We start from the raw sequence: 20,640 nt of genomic DNA, 5'->3' as shown, positions 1-20,640 counted from the left end.
GAATCTTGGGGCTATAAATTTGACTGGACATTAGATCATAACACACAAAATTGTGTGTTATAATCTAATGTCCTTCTTCTTCTTGGGCACTACAGCCCATGACAAGCCAAGGCCGTCCCAATAAGTTTTTGCCATCTTGATCTATTCTGTGCCACGGCCTTCCAGTTAGTTATTCCTATTATCTTTAGGTCCCTCTCAACTGTGTCCAGCCACCTAGTTGGTGGACGACCCCCTTTTTTTTGTACCTTCTTTTTTTGTGAGGTTTTGGTCTTCAGATAATCTAATGTCCACTTCTTCGAAATTTAAACCTAAATGATAATTTTTACAATGAACTGAATCTCGCTGCTCAAACAATAGGCTAGCACTAACGTATGATGATGCACGGCTTTTGCTTTAAAAACAAACAGTAATAAACGAGTAAAAAGAAGTCAAATCAGAACTGCCAAAAAAGCGAGTTCCTAAATCTAGCAAACGTGTCACCCTTTTTTTTTTTTAACAAAGCATCTCTAAGTAAAAATAACGAATTTTCACTTCAAACTCCCCAGAATTACTTAATATCAATAATATCTCATGAAATACAACAGATTTCAGCTCAGAAATTAGATAATTTATTACTTTAATTAAAAACAAAATTACCCTGTTTGAAAATATTGCCTCACAGAATAGTAGTAAGCAGCTGTATACTTCTAAACCGGATCAAGAACTTGAGATTGTTGTTGTTTATATTTATATTGAAAACATCATCCAGAGTAGTACAAAATAAAATCTATATATAATATAAAAACATTTTTTTAACATTTTTATTTTTTACGCTTATAGATACTCTTCGCCAAAAAAAGTAGACCTCTGCCAATTCCTTTTTTATAAAATTTATTTTTTAAAAGCATAAAAATTAAATACTAAAAAAAAGTGAAATAAAATGAAAAAAATAACAGTTGAATTTCATTGCGCTCGGCTAACCGAAAAGTACCGTCTATGTCATAAAATCGTGAATTATTTTAAAATGAGCCTTAATGTTTTAAAGTGTTCTAAAGTTTGTGCTTTGCGTCTAAATTATGTTTTGCACTTAATTTTGATTTTGAATGTCTAAATAATTTTTTTAAAAGAAGAATTTAGTTCTAACAATAGACTCGTTAACAATATACTCGTTAATGGGCGGCTTTTTTGTTAGCTTTTTTTGTATTTTTACACATAACATATTTTTGAAACCATTGTTAAACACTACAAGAGAACTTTAATATATTTTCTAAATATGCGCATACAGCTACTTTTCTCTTTATTTAAAAATTTTAAAGAAATGTTAAGCAAGGAGGCTCTGACCAGTCATTTCAGGAGGTTTATCTAAACCCATTAAGTCTAGAATTGTTGGCGCGACATCACAAAGAGCAGCATTATGGTCTGGTGTTTTCAATTTTCGAGAACTTCTCACTATAAATGGTACTCTATTCGTTGTGTGCGTTTTGCATGGTTCACCATTTTCGTCTAACATTTTCTCAGCATTACCATGATCTGCAGTAATGACTAACGCGTATTCCATTTCAACACAAGCATCAACAATACGCCCTATTGCCCTGTCGGTTGCTTCAACTGCTCGTAGAGCAGGTTCGTATTTACCAGTATGTCCCACCATATCGGGCGGCGCCAGGTTGCACAGAACGAAGTGGTACCTTCCCGATTTGATTGCTTTCACCATTTCGTCCGCTACTTTCATACAACTCATTTCTGGTTGAAGATCGTACGTGGCAACTTTAGGTGACGGAACCAATTTTCTCGTTTCGTTCTCGAATGCTGCCTCTTGTCCACCGTTAAAAAAGAACGTGACATGAGCATATTTTTCCGTCTCAGCACAGTGAAACTGCAAACATCCTTTCTTAGAAATCCACTCAGATAGAACATTTTTTGGAACTCTGGGTGGAAATAGCATAATAAACGGATAATCTTTTTTGTATTGTGTCATTGTGCATACCATCAAGTTCTTCGGGATTGTGTCAGTTTCAAATTCAGGTTTCATACCGAATGCTTCCGTTATCTGCCTCATTCTATCAGCTCTATAATTGATGAAAAGTAGGGTGTCATCATCCTGAATAAGCCCCTCTTCACTTACAATAATTGGTTTTAGGTCTTCATCAGATTGTGGGTCGCTTTTATCTTCGTATTTCGTTTTTATGAAGCTCACCACTTCTTCAGGGTTTGTTTTTTCACCTTTTCCTTGTACCATACCTTCATACGCCAGTTTGATTCTTTCATGATTTTTGTCTCGATCCATTGCATAGTACCTGCCAGTTATTGTCGCCAAACAGCCATGATTTAACTCTTTACATTTATCGAGAGTCTGCTGAACGTACTTAAAAGCGCAAGTCGGACTGGTGTCCCGACCATCGGAAAAGAAATGGATGAATGTTTTTGCTACTTCGTGTTCTTTAGCTGCTTCCAACAGAGCAAAGAGGTGGTCGATGTGCGCATGAACTCCGCCGTCGCTAACCAGTCCCAAAAAATGAAGTCTACCATTCTTAGATTTGGCATTGTTGGCGCATTCGATGAAGTTAGGATTTTTACTTATTTCCTTATTTTCAACTTCTTTGTTAATTCGTAAGATATCTTGTTCCATAACACGTCCAGCGCCGATATTCATATGGCCCACTTCACTGTTTCCCATCAGTCCTTCTGGCAAGCCAACTGACAAACCCGAAGCGTCTAGGGTTAGATAATTGCTTGAATCTTTCGACAAGTCGTCCATGATAGGGGTGTGCGCGTTGAAAATGGCGTTACCTTTCTTCTCCTCTGAAAGACCCCAGCCATCAATAACAATCAAACAAAGGTTATTCATGCTTTAAGAATTATATTTTCAACTCTATCATGCACTGAAATTTCGAATGAAGATAAATTTTTATTAAAAATAGTAAATTATCACCGGTAAATCTTAAATTTTGAAAACTTCATCGGTGAAACTGCGTTAGATGTTTTGATAACACAAAATGATGTTAAAAGGAAAATAAATTTAAAAATGCTAATGTTAACCTTTGCAATTCCTAATCTTCACTAGTTTTTAAGTCAAAATATAATAGAATTGATTTTGATTCTTCTAAAGCAAATTTCATATCTGTCTAGTTTTGGCGAAGGCGATTAATGACCTTGAAAGTTGTGCGAAATTCCTACTTGCTGGCTTGCTGCCTTAAGATCAAACCAAATGTGTGTACTATTAATTTTGGTACTACTCAGTGATATGTATTCACAGGAATTCTTATCATTGGACTTTTTTGGTTCACTGTAGTAGACTTTGATAACGAAGTTTAATAAGTGAAACCTGTTAGTGAATAATATAATAAATAAGTGAACGTCAGAATTCATCACCATAAAAAATTTGATAATATAAAACTGTTAAGTTTCTCTTTCATAGAATAAATGAATTTCCAAAAAGGGTCAAACAATAAATCCTGTGGGTAAGGATGTATGCCTGAACCATAATCGTAATATTAGACAGTCCCTAAATTGGAAAATTGAATTTTGCGATTTCTGCTCTCTCTCGTATACCTGTTAAGGCAGAGGGGTGCGATTGTTCTTGTTTTCTAGTGGCGCCATCTATGGTCAAGAATTTGAATGCTGCCACTCCCATATGACACACCCGTTTATAAGGCGGACCCATTCATACTTCCGCAGATCGCTATCTTGACTTGAATCAGAGAACGATCTATCTCCAATCGAGTATCCCCAGAGGTATTGATTTGTTATGGGAACATGGAATGGAGGATTTTGTGACTCGACAGATTTAACGAGCACCCACACGTTAAATCTTCGGCCGACGGTGTTCGAACCCACGAACTCTCGGTCATGCGCCCAGTGCTCTACCGACCTGGCTATCCCGGCCCACGATTTCTATAAGCATTATAAATTAAAATAAAAAGATATCTTCAAAACTTTTTAAAAATCCGTTTTTCCATATTCTTCACGGCATCCGTATTCTACGAAAATGGTATGTGTTGAATACACGCAAAAATTAGGAAAACTACTAACTCTACAAACTGGAAAGTACAGTCAGTACCGTCTTTACGCATGGGCACACCCGGGCAGTGCCCAGGGGCCCCAGGCACTCAGAGGGCCCTTGAGAATCTTACTTTTTATAAATTGTATTTAAAAAAAAACTAAGAATAAACAACTTTGCATTATATAATTTTTAAAATAAATCCCAAATAGCAAAATATGGTTTATCTTCACTCAGCAGAAACCTTTTAATGTAAACCTAAAAAGGTTGGTTATGCGGCTTACGTGTAAATCTTCTAACCTTAAAACGAGATCAGTGGCCATCTGCTCTATTCTACGCACATTACCCTCATCCAAAACCTTGGATAACAACCTTCTATATAAAAACCTTAAATCGAGGTTGACTTAGAGTTTTCAAGCTTGAAAAAAATCCTTTAATAAAACTAGTCTCAAAGTGAAAATACTCTTAAACCTAGGTCATTATAAGGTTTCTTTGCACAAAGTCTTGCATGCTCAGCTAAAATCCACCTTGTCATGAAATTTTAATGAGCAATGCAGTTTGATCTTATCGTTAGTGTGTGACGTCAGCTAAACCGTCATTATGGACCTAAGTGACCTTATTTAAAAAAAAAAAAGTCTTAAAAAATAATTTGTAATCCTTTTAGGATGAAAGGTTTAAAAACTGCAATATTTTTGCCCTATTAAAAAAAGCTTTTTAGTACAAACACTTTCGTTCGACAATAGGAAGAAAATTCTGACAGAAGGTAGCCGTAAGGTTGCATGCTTTTTGGGATATACGCATTTTTTTTCTAAGAATAGTGATTGATTACCATGCAAACACCAATAGTTTGAATGGTTTATCACTAGGAAAAATAAAAAGTCAGCCGAAATCGATTTTTCTTCGTTAAAATGAAGTTTTTAGGTGCTCAACTCTCTAAGCGATAATGTCTCTTAATATGCTTGAGATCACCGAAGTCAAGCATCACTGGCTACGGTCAGTGTGAGGGTGGGTAACCACTTGGATCAGTCTGCGTAGGGACCGAAGATGTGCGGTATGGGTCCTCGTTAAACTGTTCTACCGTAAAGTGCTCGACTTAGCGTAGGTCATTGGGCTACCGAAGCGGGGATGCCATCCCCTCATCAGAGGATCAAAATTGTGATGGCATGTCTTCGGATCATCCTCAGGGATGTTTCCCAGACCGTCGCCAATCGCCCGTTGTGAAGCTCCAGTGTGACGTAAATGAACTACAGCAACAACTAAATCTGGTTGACAACCAACTCTGTTTAGTATTCATAGTTAATTAAAGTAATAGTTGAAAGTGTTTCGAATCATACGACAGCAACTTTTAAACTGGTTATGTCTGATGTGCATTGAAAGATGTTTAAATATTGATATTATAATAACTGACTTTTTAATAGTTTGACGAAACAATTCATACGTTTTGAATTTTTTTAATTGCTATACCCTAGCCGCGATGGCTCAGGTGATAGAGTGTTCGCCTTCCAATGAGGTGAACCGAGTTCGAATTCAATGATGGCTGGTCGATGCGAATCTGCATCCGGCTTGCACAGACCACAGTTCTGACGTGAAATATCCTCAGTGGCAGACGGATCATGGGTTAGAGTCCCTTTGCCGTCAGACTAACCGTGGAAGGCTCTCGTGGTCTTCATCTCCATGTAATGTAAATACGGGTTAGTTCCACTGAAAAAGTACTCCACGAATGCAAAATTTCTCCCGATACTTGATACAAGAGCTCCTTTGTTTTCTATATTGAGTTCAAAAGTAAAAGGCTACCGAGTTGAACATTAGAAGTCGTAAACCTAAAAATTGGGTCGGCTGTTCAATGACGGTTATAATAAAAATGAAACAACTGTTTAACCCTTGACCGGGATAGCCTGATTTGTAGGGCACTGAGCCCATGTACGTGGGTTCGATCTCTGCCGGCGAAAACTCCCCGTGTAGTAAATGGTGACTGATGCACGTTAAGTCTGTCGAGTCACAAAGTCCTCCATGTTCCCATAACAAGTCAAACCTCTGGGGGTACTGATCCAGGAGTTGCCTTGTCTTCTGGATTGGTTAAAAATTACAAGGCTGCGGAATTGAACATTGGTAGACGTAAACCCAAAAATTGGGTTGGCTGTTCAGAGACGGTTACAAAATAAAATACAATACTTTTTTTTATATTCCTATGCTTTTTAATTTACTTATTTGAATTAGCTTCTTCGTTTTGAAAATTACTTACTATTTGAGGATTGCAATTTGTTAGCATCTCATTTATTTAAGAAAAATTATGCCTAGTTTAAAAATGCTTTATTTTATGTGTATTGAGTTTTTGGGGCTATAAAAATGTGTTTTATCTTTGTTAAAATTATTGCATATCTTAAAAATGCTTAATTTTATGCATGTGAAGTTTTTTAGTTCTATTTTAAACAGTATGAAATGTAATAGGGGCCTAAAACATTTCTGTGCCCGGGGGCCCTGCTTGCTATTAAGACGGCCCTGAGTACAGTAGTTGTAGATGAAAATAGGGGAGAGTGGGGTCAATTGTAACAGGTTACGATTGTAACAGAGCAAAAATTTCGAGTGTCGGTTTCTAGATTTGGTTTCTAGGTGGCGCACAAGGTGTATTTAATAAATCTACATGTACACACCTGCTGGCAACCATTTTTATGTACTTTTGAAAGAGTTACATCACAAAAGATATTTTCACGCTACGTAAGTACTTTTTTTGGTATTAGAATATTATATTGTAACAAAGTAATTTTGTTTAAACAAATAAAAATTTTTAACCGAATATGTAAGTGGACACCTGAATTAACATTTCAATAAAAAAAAATTAGTTTAGTTAATTAACTAGCATTTTTTTTAACAAATGAAGCTGAAATGGCGTCTTGGGGACATTTGTAACAATAAGTAAAGGGACGATTGTAACAGCTGAAAATAAATAATCTTATGTTTACAAACCATTACTTAACTCCTTAAGAACCACCAATAGTTTCCTATATCATTTATATTATGCTGCGTGTGCATTATTTTATTTGTCACCTTTCACAGCATAAATTAAAATTTTTAACCCCTAAAAGTCAAAAGTTTAACCCTTTAAGTATCTGCTCATTATTATTTTTACTCCTAAAATATCACTACTATTTTGATCAATAAGAAAATATATCAGAACTATGATAATATGTATAATTAACTATGTTTTAGTTGAATTTATGAACTGTTACAATTGACCCCGTAAGTGTGGACAATTGTAACAAGTACACGACTGTCAAAAATTGTTAATAACTAATATAATAACATTTAAAATAAGGTATTTTTTTTTCTAGTAGAGGATAGTCTACTTTACTCGTCTGTCAATTAATACTAATAATACATAGGATTTTTTGTTAGTTAAAAATAGTTAAGTAAAAAATGTTACAATTGAACCCACTCTCCCCTATATATTGATGAAAGTAATGGTTTAATTACAAAGAATTAATGAAACTAATAACTTCTAAATCAAAGTATTGGCGAAGGGTATTAAAAAAAGTTTTGGCCGAGAAATTTTAGAATAAAAGAAGATTTGCTTTTCGACGTTGAAAAGGATGCTCAAAAGAATTTCATAACTAATTGCAGAATTTGATCTATTCTAAAAAGAACGTACCTTATATTTGTTCAAAAAATGAATGCGAAGAACTTTAGCAGTTAATGTGGTAAAAAGTTGAGGTACCATAATTATTGAAACGAAACAATCAATTATTTTATCTTTTATTATTATAATTTTATAGTTGTGGACCTGACTCCCGATTCCTGTCATATACACCAATTGTCCCACATAATTGAAGTTAACTATGTTTAATCTAAGTTTAAGTTAAAACCTTCGAAGTATTGATTGATTAATTCTGTGATGCATTTCAAACTCGCACATTGGCTCAAACATGATTTTTTGATCTCTTTAGCCATGGAAAAAAAAAGCTACAGTTTAAGAGCCTTGCACTTGAAGCAAAACGATGATTTTGAACTACATGCATCATCTTGCCATGAAGAATTAATTGGGCTTTAGAGCGGACTAATAATTTAAATATTTCAAAAGTTATTTTTACGACATTTTTCCTCTTAGTTAGCATTACTAAATGTTTCTTTAATTTGGAAGAAAAAAAATACATTCTTATTTTTAAGATTAAATAGATAGGGTTTTATTTTATCCGTCAGGCCCAAGTCCCATGACACCATAATTTGGCCATGTTAGTACATAAAAGTTTAAACATAATGTCATAAGTTATTCAGGAAGTAATGTGAAGTCTTAAAATTATAAACTGAAACTAAAGCTTAAGAGTATAAGTTGAATTGAGATGAATTCAATGTTTTTTGTTTTGACAATTAGATTATAGAATAGGCTTATGCAAATTAATGAAGACGTTTTTTTTCCCTTTAAAAAAAGTTTTTATTTTTTCCTTTTAAAAAAAGTTTTTTTTTTAACAGGGTTTGGTTTTTGACGTCAAAAATTGGTTTTGTCATAACGCGTCAAAAACCTCTCAAAAAGTTAAATTGTCGAAAACCTTGGGCAAGTTTCTTTTTTGACATGAGAGACATTTAACTTCTTTTTTGACATGAGAGACATTAATTAATGAGAGACATGCACAATACTTGCGTTCTGTACTACTAAAATTGTTAATTATATTATCACATATAAAAAATGTTGCCAAAATTATTGAAGCTATTAATTGGTTTTTCTAATGGTAATCATAATAGTACCCAAAGTCATATATTATTACTATTCGTTGTTTATTATTTTTCAATCTAAATACTGATTTTAATCCGTTCATGTTACAATTTAGGCATATTTTTTAGATTAAGTAAGATTAAAGCGTTCGTTAATAATTGTCTGATCTCAAAGTAAAAAATTTTTTTATATTCATTCTCAATATTTATTGTTATTAATTATATTCAGGGGAGCAGAATATGTCTGACCGAGCAAACAAGTTTTTGGAGCAAGAAAATTTTTAGTACAAAAAAAATTCACCAATATTTTTTATAGAAAAATGTGTCGCTTTGCAAATTTTTTTTCTTGTTAAAAAAAACGTATGTCAATTTTGTGTATTTATTAGTTTGAATTCCTTAAGTATTAAAACTAATTTCTTAAAGCTGAAATGATTAATAAGTGGGAGCTTAAATTTAATTTAATAAATTATTTCAATTTTAATATATTTTGATTTCAATTATTTCATAACACATATGCTTGTTTATTCAAAAATAGTGTAAAATCAAATTAATTTTTTTCTTATATATACCTTATTTTCTAAAAATACTTTGAAATATTGTACTGAAGGAAAAGAAGCTAACATTTTTGATCCAACTAGGAACTTTGTGCATACTGAATATTATTCTCTTGGAATTTTCTCCAGCCCTGCTTACAATACGCAACATAAAAAATGGATCGCCCTGAATAACTTTTGATCCAATGATTGGATCTTCACGTTCTAGGACTCATAATGGTTCAAGAGGGTTACCTGGAACATGCTAATTAGTAAGTGCAGACGATATTTTAAATTATGAAATATGACACAAAATCATACTTTCGCTGAATAAACTTTCTTGTTTTTTGATGGATTCGGAGTTTTGGGTCCCCTAAATATAGGGGGTAGTCACAATCTGGAAAACATGGTTCCCATTGTTTGGTCAGGAGAGCGGTCTGCAGGCGTAGGGACCCTCGGTCCATACGCAGACTGTTCCAAGTGGTCACCCACCCGCACACTGACCGTAGTCAGTGATGCTTGACTTCGGTGATCTGCTGGGAACCGTGTCTTAACGATCAGTCCACTGCGGGACGTATCATTTTAAAGAATGTAATTTAATATAGCAAAATACAAAATTTGAGCGAAATCGGTTAATAGTTCCTGAGAAATCAACTTTTAAAAATACGATTTCTCAGGAATTATTCAACCGATTTTGTATTTTGCCAATGCTTTAAAATGATGTAAAAAACTGTATACCTTACAATTCAAAATTCTTAAAACTATTATTTAATAAAATAATAAATATTTACTAGATTATTTTTGTATGGAATTGGATAAACGAATTTTATAATTGCGTGCAAATTGTTTTCATTTCGCTAAAAAAATTTCACAAGATATGCAAAAGTAAAATTAATATTAAAGTGTCCAAACTTTGGACGGCTCTCCTGACCGAACTATTGGGACCATACTTCCCAGATTGCGGCGACCCTCGTAAGAGAAAATTCCAATTAGTGAACTAATGTTAATTATATCAATGTATAATTAGTTCACTGATTAGTAAACTATTTAAAATTTATAAGAAATATAAATTTTTGCTTAAATGAGTCGATTTTTCCAATCAATCAATTTAAGGCTTTAACTAAATTGCTATTAATACTTAGTTATTAGAATAAATTTCCTAGTTACATGTTATCATATGTTATAATAGCTTTAGTATGTCTACTTTCTAGACATGTGGTTACCAGCTAGCGGCCCCTGAACTAAAATATATTAATTGTCATTTTTTTGCAGACAATTTTTATAAAAAATCTATATGGTTTTAAAATACTTTCCTTTCGTTAAAAAAAATCCTACTTCTTCGTTTCTGTGAAATTTAACGTACCAACAGTGCAAAAATAATTATTTCTCAGGTTTTGTATCCAAGGAAATATTTAATCAAATACAAAAATAATCGTGTATGTTGTTCTTTTTAATTTCATTTTTTGTATTTTGTGAATAGTGACAGTAATATTTAATGTTTCTTCAAACATAAAAGAGTCCTATATAAAATTTTGAAAAAGTTGTGACCCGCCATTTGACTAGTGTTTTTAATTCCGGCCCCCAGCCTCATGTAAGTTGGAAACCCTTGTTCTAGATTATGCAGCTCAGCATCGGAATAGTTTCGAATTTCGGCCTTATTCATACAAAACTAAAAAATGAACTTTAATGTAGAAAGAAATACAGAGAACGATTGAAATTCTGAGTACTTTAAATATTTTTTTTTTTTTTTTTTTTTTTTTGTAATCTCATTTTAGGGTAAGAAGGAATTAAATGGGTGTAAATGAAAATTTATTTTACATATAATGAATTGAGTGTTTTTTTTCATTAAGCTTTAGTTTCTGTATTTTTATTTTCATCACTTTAACAAAATAACAGATTGGATAAATTTCAATTTTACACAGTTTTATTTACAATATTTTCTACACCAAAATTTGAGTTTTTGACTGTAATTGCCAAAAAAAAAAGAAAAAAAAAGAGAGAGAGTTTAATATCAAAATAATTCAAGAACACAATTGATCACTTGTAATTTTATATGTATTATGATATCAGCTAAATTAGTCATAATCTTCAAATATGGAGCAAAAAGAAAATGCAAAACTGTTTTTTATTTATTTTTTTATTATGCCAACGCCATGGCTGTTCACTGTACATAATAATTTTATAATACAAAAACAAAAGTTACGAATGAACAAATAAAAAATATGACATACAAATAACTTCAAAAATTATACAAGTAAAATAAAATTTTTATGACAACACTTCAAACTTATACGAATCAGGCTTTATTGGAAAACCTAATTAATGAAATTAATTTTCATTTCTAATTAATTATTTGTAATAAGAGTTTTGCTTTAGAAAAATGCACCTAAAAATATTTTGTTTTATGTTTAAAAATTTGTATAATTTTAAGAATTTTCTGAAAATTATAAATAAATAAAATCAACTTAAGTTTTGATAAAATCAGTTGGTTAAAATGTTTTTGTTTTGTCTGAACAACTAGTAATACACGCAAAAGAAAATTCAACCACACTTTTTTACATCAAATAGCTCATTATATATATCGTTCATCATACAAAAGGTCATACAAATTCTTAAATTTATACAATCTCGTACAAATACAGCTCAAAATGCACAAAGTTCAATACTGCCATTTATTCATAAAAAACACAGCATTCGCATTACTAAAGTGGTCGACTTACTTTGTCATGTCTCAACGATAATACACAATACACAAAAATATACAATAGTTCTTTCCTAGAAAAGTAGATAAGAAAGTTGCAGGTGATTCTAGAAAGTTCTTTTTTTCCTGCTTCTTTTGTTGCGTCACACATTGTACAGATTAAGAAAACAGCACCTTTATGAACAAATGCTCGCTGTTCCTCATCTCAACCTGTTTGAGTAAGTTAAATTGTGCATGCTGTATGTACATACAACAAACTTTGAATATGATGATAACATTTTCATTCATAAAACGGAAGTAATAAATTCTTAATTTGTTTTAATCAAAATATAAATATTAACGAGACAGGAACCTTTTCATTTATTTAAAAACGGCTAATTTTTGTTTTTGTTTTCAAATAAATGCAAATTTTTGGATAAGAGTAACATTAAAAAGCGTTTCTAACATTTAAAATAAACTACCCACTTACGTTTATATTTACATGCACAGCATATAAATTAAAGATGGGCATTGAAGGATAGGAATCGTTATTTTCACACTAACATGAATCAACGATTCTAATTTATTGATTTAAATCAACATTCAAATAAAGCTTATTTTCAAATTGATTTGATTTTGAATCTCAATCTATTAATTTAAATTAGGTTACACGTAGCACTTAAGTGAAGTGTTTGTTTCAAATTACTTTGATGATTTTTCAATAGTAATGATATATTCACCACTCAACTTATCTATATTTTATTAGTAAAGAATTTGAGAAAATATTACCTAAAATAGCTGTATTTAAGTTGACTTTATCTATTATATGAATTGCGTTCTCACAATTCAGCGCAAGTAATTCAATATGAACTGAAAAATATTAGCATGCGGTTTGCTGGTACACTTCTTGTGCTTTCAACTCAGCACGGTTAGGTTTTTTCATAACAGGAGGTGGTTTGCTTTTAACAGGTGGTTTAAAGGAAGACACACCACCAGTGCTTATGGTGGTTTCCACTCTGTTTGGAAAATCTTTGTTCTTTAGTTCATTGTTCATTTTATCCATTTTTACCCAGCTCAGTTCAACAGTTTCGACCTTAACATTACCATTTGTATTCACTAGCGGGGAAGATATTTGTTCAGATTGTGCGTCACAAGTGGGTTTATCTTTGGAATCCAGCGTCAAATCTGGTGACGCAGGTCCTAAATTGTCACCGGTGCTGGCACTACGCCGCACTGCATAGAATGTCTGAGTTTGTGCATCAAGAGACTGAGGACCTGTCACATGACTCGCACTGCGAGACATGGTCCCCTTCTTCATTGTGCACTGATTAGATTTGGCAAATCTTTCAGCTGCAGTCAACTCTGGACTGTCTGTGTTGCTTCCTGGACTTAGTAGAGAATTGTCATCGGGTGAATTATTTGAACCACTTTTGGCACTAGAAACTGGACTAGGCAAATTGATAGGAAGATCTAACACTAGATCTGGAGCATCCTTGCAAGCTTTCTTTGGTCTCCTGTTGTTTTCATCATAAATATGAGGGGTGTGGGTGTCGATAATGTCGGTCTCTCGATCGATGCCGTGAATGGCACCCAGGTCTGGAGGATCTGGGAGTTTATCACTGTCCAATAAACTAGTCTCTATACTGGTCACTTCCGTCTTGGTAGGGAAAGGCTGGTTAAGCTCCCATTCTGGAGTCTGGGGATGCAGGCTGCTCAAGCTTCTTCGATCCAAGGAAGAAGTTGAGCTGCAGTCTTCAAGAGCTCCAGAGGTAGATAAAGACTTGGGACTGTGACTGATGCCAGAGAGGGAATCGCTACTGCTGCTTGTCCGTCGCTTTTCACTGCCATCCATGCTACTCTTATCTCTATCCTCATCTCTGGAAAGCATAAAAATTCGTTATATTTGAAGTATACTAGAGAAAATAGGTAAAAAAAATTCTAATGAACCTTGAATATTCTTTCATGAATAATGAATAATTGTTTATCAGAACCAGTTGCACTAAGTGAATGATGTATGCCTCAAAGTAAATGCACAGTGTGGGGTAAATGCACAGACTGTCTACCCTGAATAACTTTGGATTCAATGATCAGACTCAAACTTAAAGGCTCGAGGGGGTAACTTCAAATATGCTAATTATTAAGGGCTGACGATATTTTAAGTTATGAAATCAGACACAAAAATACACTTTTTCTGATTAAACAAGCCCCCCCCCCGACAGATCTGGCAAATATGGTTCCAATTGTTAGGCCAGGAGAGTGCTCCCAAGTTTGGACTCCTTAATGTTAATTTAATTTTGTGCGTATTTCGCTATATCTCGAGAACTTTTTAAGTGAATTGAAACATTTTTGCACACAATTATAAAATTTCTTTGGTCCAAAGATAATGCAAAGATTTGCATTACCATGCAAAAATAACTTTTGGTAAATATTAATTATTTTATTCAATAATAGTTGAAAAATTTCTGAATTGTATAGTATGCAATTTTTTTGCATCATTTTAAAGATTATAAATTTTACAAGAGAAAATACAAATTTGGAGCAAAATCGATCATATAGTTTCTGAGAAATTGAATTTTGAATAGATGACTTTTTTGAAATTCAATTTCTCTGGAATTTTTCAACAATTTTGCTCAAATTTTTTATTTTGCCCTGTAAACTTGTACTCTTTAAACCACTGGCGGTTTAGAAAATGGGCAAAATTAGGAGAATGTTTCTCTACTATACACTATTTACCTATCTCATAACATAAAAAATCTGGTTTTGCTAGGCTAAAAAGACTGCATACTAAAATACCACATTTTACGTGCAGAACGTTCAGAGGATTAAAATGATGAAAAAAATTTTAAACATTACAATTCAAAAATTTTTCGACCATTATTAAATAAAATAATAAAAAATATTTACTAAAAACTTTTTTTTGCATGACATTGTCTTCGGATAAACGAATTTTATAATTGCGTACAAAAAAATTTCAATTTGCTTCAAAAGTTTTCGAGATATAGTGAAACACGCAAAAAGGTAAAATTAACATTGAATAGTCCAAACTTTAGAGCGCTCTCCTGACTAAACTATGAGGAACATATTTTGGGGATCAGAAATTCGAATCTGTAAAAAAATTATATGTTTATTTAGAGAAAGTAAGTTTCTGTATCTCATTTCGTAACTTAAATTATCGTTTGTGCTTATTTATTTGAGGTCACCCCCTTGAGCCATTAAGATAAAAAGTCCTAGAACGTTAAGAAATTCAAGGTTGTTTAAGGTGGTTCTTTTTTTTTCTTCTTGCACACTGCACAAAGTTGTAATGAAATAATTACAACATTTTCATTGCATAACGAGTTTTCTCAGTTTCTTTAAAAAAAAATTCATATTTTAATTTATCACAGTAGACACTTAAATTCTTAAAGAACAATATCTGTTAAAACAAAAATGTCAGATAGAAAGAAAGCTCAATATTTAATAATACTAAAATTAGCAAAGGTTATTTTATCTAGAATAATTTTCAAAGTGTTATTTAATTGACTACACTAATAACTCTATTTTGCAAGATATTATTTTCTATTCTCTAAAAGTGGGAAGGAACAGTATCCGAAATCTCAAAAAATTGATTATCCGAAATCTAATTGTGTCTGAGTTATAAAATAAAGTAAACACTTATTTAAAACTAAGACAAATTCTACATGAGTACATGACAAATTCTACATGAGTAAATACTAAAATTTTAAGAGGAAATTTTTTTTGGGAATACAAGAATCCAGATCCTTTTTAATAGGAATCGAATAATGATAATAATCCCCATACGTACAATAATCAGAAATAAGTACTACTCACAAAAATGGCTAATAAAATATATGCAATAACAATGAAATTTTGATGATATATTTATCAGGAATAAGTCCATTCTGCAGATGGATATTCAATAGCTACCTAATTTTTAAGAGGATATATTTATCAGGAATGAGACCCTCTCGTCCAAGGAAGCTTCCTTTCCACCAATCATTTGAGACTTGATTCTGCAACAGTAGGGTATCGCCTTTCTTGAAAGATAGTTCTCTCTGAGAGCGAGCATTGAAATCAAATTGTGCAACAGCTTCCATCACTTCAGTTTCTAAAAACAAAGAAGGAAAACAATTAATATATATGACTAATAACTGATCATACATTTTAATAAATAAGAAACATCACAAGAATTGTAAACCTAAGATGTGGGTCTTTAGAGACAGTTTAGGAAGACAGAGTGAAGTGCTGGGTTTCAATACCTAGTGGCAGCTTAAAGCCCACCCAGCTTCAGATCGATAAGCACCGTCTAGGGTAGTCTAGGAAGTAAAGGCAGACAAGTGCATTGCTGAAACCATTTGTCATAAAATTGTGAAACTTTAGTTCTGATGATCCCCTGGCTCACAATGGGATGTTTCAGAAAATAATTTGCTTTACATTAATAGGAAATTAGATTATGTCTTGCTCTTATTCCTTGTCCACAAGTTTGTAGTGGAAAAATCTATAAATCCTAAAATTGTTTGCCTCATAGTGTTCACATTTTCTGCTGTTCTACATTTTACCAAAAAAGAGGCTACCTGAACCCTAGGAAACAATTTTACCTTGGTGCCGGTTGGGCTTGAACTTGGCTCAATGTGGGTCCTAGAAGAACATGTATAGAGGGATCAATATATGGATGTCTAGATTTTTTAATATTGATCCTAGAATAGCCTATATAGGCTGAATAATGAAAATAAGATATCGGGTGATTTGGGCAATTTTATATAGGGCCAATATGAGAAAAACTGCCTTTTGAAACCTTACTTAACCAAGATCATGAATATTGGTTCAATGAAGGACCAAGTTATTTTGCTGCCAGGGAAGCTACTCAATGACTATTAGTTAGCAAAGGCAAGAGGTAGGTACTTTATTTACTTCCAAAAATAGTCAAAGATAGATCACAATTATTTACAAAATAATCACTTAGAACAATTTTTCATTCCCTTTCAATAGATAAATGACAGAAATCCAATATGCAATCAACATATATTGAAAATTACCATCAATTCATCAAAAAATTCTTTCAATTAATGCAGATATCCATGTAGGTATGTGAACAAAGCATTGTTGCAGGCATCTCTCAAGAATTTCTTTATTGCTATTAATGTAAGATCCTGTAGCTGTTATTGTTATAGTCATTTGTTATACCATATATCATGAGATGATTACATTTCATATTGATGCACAGAGCTATTATGTTGTGCTGAGATTTATAAAACTATTTTATTTCAACCCTCCTGCAGTCATAAACATGAAAAGTGGGACTTTTATCTATATTGTTTTTCTCTTTGTTGAAAAACCAGTTTTCTTCTGATATAAGCTAAGGAAATATTATACAGGGGTGAAACAACCCGTCTCAAATTCAGGGGATATCACCAAAGGAATTAAAATAGTTAAATTTTCAATCACATATAATTTAAACTTAATAAGTAATCAAAAAGTTTCAAGAGTTTAAATACAAAAGAAAGCTTTTAATAAGTTATACAATAGTTCTTTTACACACTAAGAACAGATGAAATTATAATTTAAACTGAGACAAAAGCAAAACAATCTTTAAAATTTCCATTTTCTGTTCAAGTTTGGGATAAATTTTACAAAAGATGTTTATTGTCTTAAGAACTAAGTTTTTTTTTTCCTTTTTAAATAAAATATCATAAACATACAGATCTATTTATTTATTTTGATGCATAGTTCATATATAATAATGTATTGTAATGTAATTAATGTAGTTCATATATAATAATGCATAGTTCAGAATAATGTACTTATTTTTATTATTAAACAAATGCCAGCCATTGACTATTAGGTCATGGGGCTTCTAGCTCTCCAGCACTTCAATAAGAAAAATGACTGAAACTACAATAACATATATGCTTGTTTATAATTTTCAGTAACCAGACAAGAAATATGAACTTCCATAATAACCATTGCAATAGTTGCAACGATCAGTTAAACAAATAAAAAAAGAATTTATCATTAGAACGTTTAAAATTTTTAAAAATCAAAATTCAAAATAAAATTTAAGTATAAAATTAGTAATGGAAAGATTTAACTATTCGCAAATTCCAGTAACATCATAAAATGAACTAAATATCTTTTTCACACTTGAAAAACACAGAGAAACATTTTAATAAGAAAACATACAAAGAGATTCAAATTGTATGTTAATTCAAAATACATTATTAGAAAAATATTCAATGATTGTGAAGTGTTATATTTCATTGTTAAGAAATCGCTACATTATTTGAATAGGGAAAAATATTTTAAAAAGAAAGTCAGAATAATATGTTTCAAGGAACTGAAACACAACTACTGAATTTATTACTGCTAGTTCTTTTTAAATGGCATACTTATTACAAAAATTTCAAAACTTAACATTGATAATCATAAAACTCACTAAAAAACTATTTGGAGTTGAAAGGAAAACAAAATTAATAAAGCATAAGAAGAAAAACAAGTTATTTTTTCTTTAAATAAAAAAAAAATGGAAAGCAAAAAGTTTTAAAAGGGAGGAAAAACATACTGCCAAATAAATTGAAGGCTATCTCTTGCTCAGGGAATACAGCATCTGAAATTTGTTATAACTACATTAGTCAAACATTAACAAAGGAAGAAAAAAAAGAACAAAACTTTTGTTAAAAATTTTGGCACTTAAAAAGCAAAATAAAAATAAATAAATCAAATCAAATAAATGCAAATCAAAATAATAAAAGGCAGTTTCAATGTTTATTACTGTTAGCTATGTAAGAAAAACATACAAATATGACATTGTACAAAAAATGAATACATAAAGTATGAAATAAAAAAGCCCTAGTTCATAAAAAATTTTATGTGTCAGTAAATATCCATAATTTCTTTTTAACAATGTTTATTATTATAATCTTAATCAATAAAGAAACCTACAAAAAAAAACACATTTTTTTTAAGTAGTTACCTAATTAAAAATAGGTTGCAAGATTTTTAATAGTTAAATAAACTTCTTAAACAATTTTATTTATAATTAATCTAGTTTAAATTAATCATGTCAAATTGTCCATGTTCAAGACTTAATTTTTAATCTCACCTCCTTAAAATAATGCCCAGTGCACAAAAAAAATAAAATTACCGTGAATAATTTTTAATCTAATGATCGTTTTTTCACTTACAAAAACTCTTATTTTCATAGTTTGAGGAGTGATTAAAATATGCTAATTAATTACTGCGGATGATATTTTAAGTTACGAAATCAGACACAAAAACATACTTTCTCTGAATAAACATACCTTTTTTTTGTTGAAGGATGTGGATTTATGACCCTTAAAGTAATAGGGAGTAGCCGCAATCTGGGAAATATGGCCCCACTAGTTTGGTTAGAATGGCTATTAAAAGTTTGGGCCCATTAATGTTAATTTTACTTTTTGCATATTTCACTATATCTCAAGAAATTTATCCAGACAATTCTAAAATTCATTTATCCAAAAATAATCCATGCAAAATCTCATTTTTAATAACTATTTTATTTCATAATAATCGAGAAAAGTTTGAATTGTAATGTATACAAATATTTGCATCATATTAAAGAAGGTAATTTTATAAGGCAAAATACAAAATCTAACAGTTCCTTAGTAATCGAACTTTCAACACATAATTTATTTTAAATCCTTAAACCATATTTTAGGTCACCCTCTTAAATGATTAAGATTGAGTCCTAGTGCCTAAGAATTTGATCATTATATCAAAATTTATTCAAGATAATTTCCCCCCCCCCTCACTAGGCAGACACATGTTTTATAAGATATACATTCACATTTGCTATATAGACTAATAGTACGAAATTAATGGGAATAAAAAGCATTCAAAAAATATAAATTGGATTTAAGATAAATTGATAAGATTGGGGATTGGATTTCACCATTTAAATGGCGACATTTTAAAAGAAAGCTGACATTTTGTATTGAAAGTAGCTTAAATATTTCACTACTAGGTAAACTAGGACAGTATAATATGGAGGCAATTCTATATAAAGAAAAGATAAACTTATAAATGTACCATCTTCACTCTGCACAGTATCAACTTCTGAATCATCTGCTAATTCTGATACAGGATCAGGAGGTGAATCACCAACATCACTGTAAAAAAAAATTTTTTAAATGACTTTCAATGCAATAGATTAATAAAGCTGTATATACATTACAGTAAATAATTTCAAAGTTATTTTAACATAAATAAATTCCTGGGAAAGCTTGATATAATTTTGAAAATATTTAAAAAAAAATTTAAGTAGTTATTGATATACAATATAGGAATTTTGGATTAAATAAAGGAGAAATGTGTATGTATTTAATAAATTATATTCGTTAATATTGCACAATGACGCATATTACACAATGTTTTTTAGGCAAATCAAAACACACACGATTTTTTACTTTATGCAACTTTACTGAAGTATTTATTAATAAATAGTATTTGTACTTATGTATTGCTTTATTTTTAAAAATAAATCAATTTTTATTATGTTTCAACCACTATAAAGTATAAAATGTTTTTACTGGTTTTACTAACTAAAACCTACAATAATTATCTGAAAGGTTTCTAAAAACAGGGTGCGTAGCCAAATTATTCAATAAAAATAAGTACCTTTTAAGCATTTTTCAAGCACTCAAATAATATTTTTAAGCACTTTAAAAAAATATAATTAGGTAAGTTTTTGACAACTGACGGTTTAATCTGGT

The 20,640-nt window shown here is 31.3% G+C and overlaps 2 protein-coding genes across 8 annotated transcripts in view; both read right to left on the bottom strand.

The window, feature by feature from the left end:
- Window positions 1-659: 659 nt before the first annotated feature.
- LOC107448761 (2,3-bisphosphoglycerate-independent phosphoglycerate mutase) lies at window positions 660-3,294 on the bottom strand. The gene has a single exon (XM_016064074.4). The coding sequence runs from the start codon at window positions 2,825-2,827 to the stop codon at window positions 1,301-1,303; it is 1,527 nt and encodes a 508-aa protein (XP_015919560.3). The 5' UTR covers window positions 2,828-3,294; the 3' UTR covers window positions 660-1,300.
- An 8,419-nt stretch (window positions 3,295-11,713) lies between these two features.
- The window catches only part of LOC107448763 (SLIT-ROBO Rho GTPase-activating protein 1), a 231,283-nt gene continuing 222,356 nt past the window's right edge, over window positions 11,714-20,640 (bottom strand). For 4 of the 7 annotated variants that reach the window (XM_087151252.1, XM_087151257.1, XM_071187095.2 and 1 more), the window contains 4 exons: window positions 19,958-20,037; window positions 18,453-18,497; window positions 15,821-16,001; window positions 11,714-13,773 (listed from right to left, as the gene is read on the bottom strand). In XM_087151252.1, the coding sequence (XP_087007378.1) occupies window positions 12,777-13,773; window positions 15,821-16,001; window positions 18,453-18,497; window positions 19,958-20,037 (1,303 nt within the window). In that variant the 3' untranslated portion in view covers window positions 11,714-12,776. The remainder of the gene's footprint in view (window positions 13,774-15,820; window positions 16,002-18,452; window positions 18,498-19,957; window positions 20,038-20,640) is intronic. The other 3 variants (XM_087151255.1, XM_087151254.1, XM_087151256.1) reach the window with 1 other exon arrangement.

Source organism: Parasteatoda tepidariorum, chromosome 9 (assembly GCF_982258835.1).
Source record: "Parasteatoda tepidariorum strain Cologne lab strain chromosome 9, Ptep-v5.0, whole genome shotgun sequence".
In the NCBI taxonomy this organism is placed as follows: Eukaryota; Metazoa; Arthropoda; class Arachnida; order Araneae; family Theridiidae; genus Parasteatoda; species Parasteatoda tepidariorum.
This window is presented reverse-complemented; position numbering and strand designations above follow the sequence as displayed.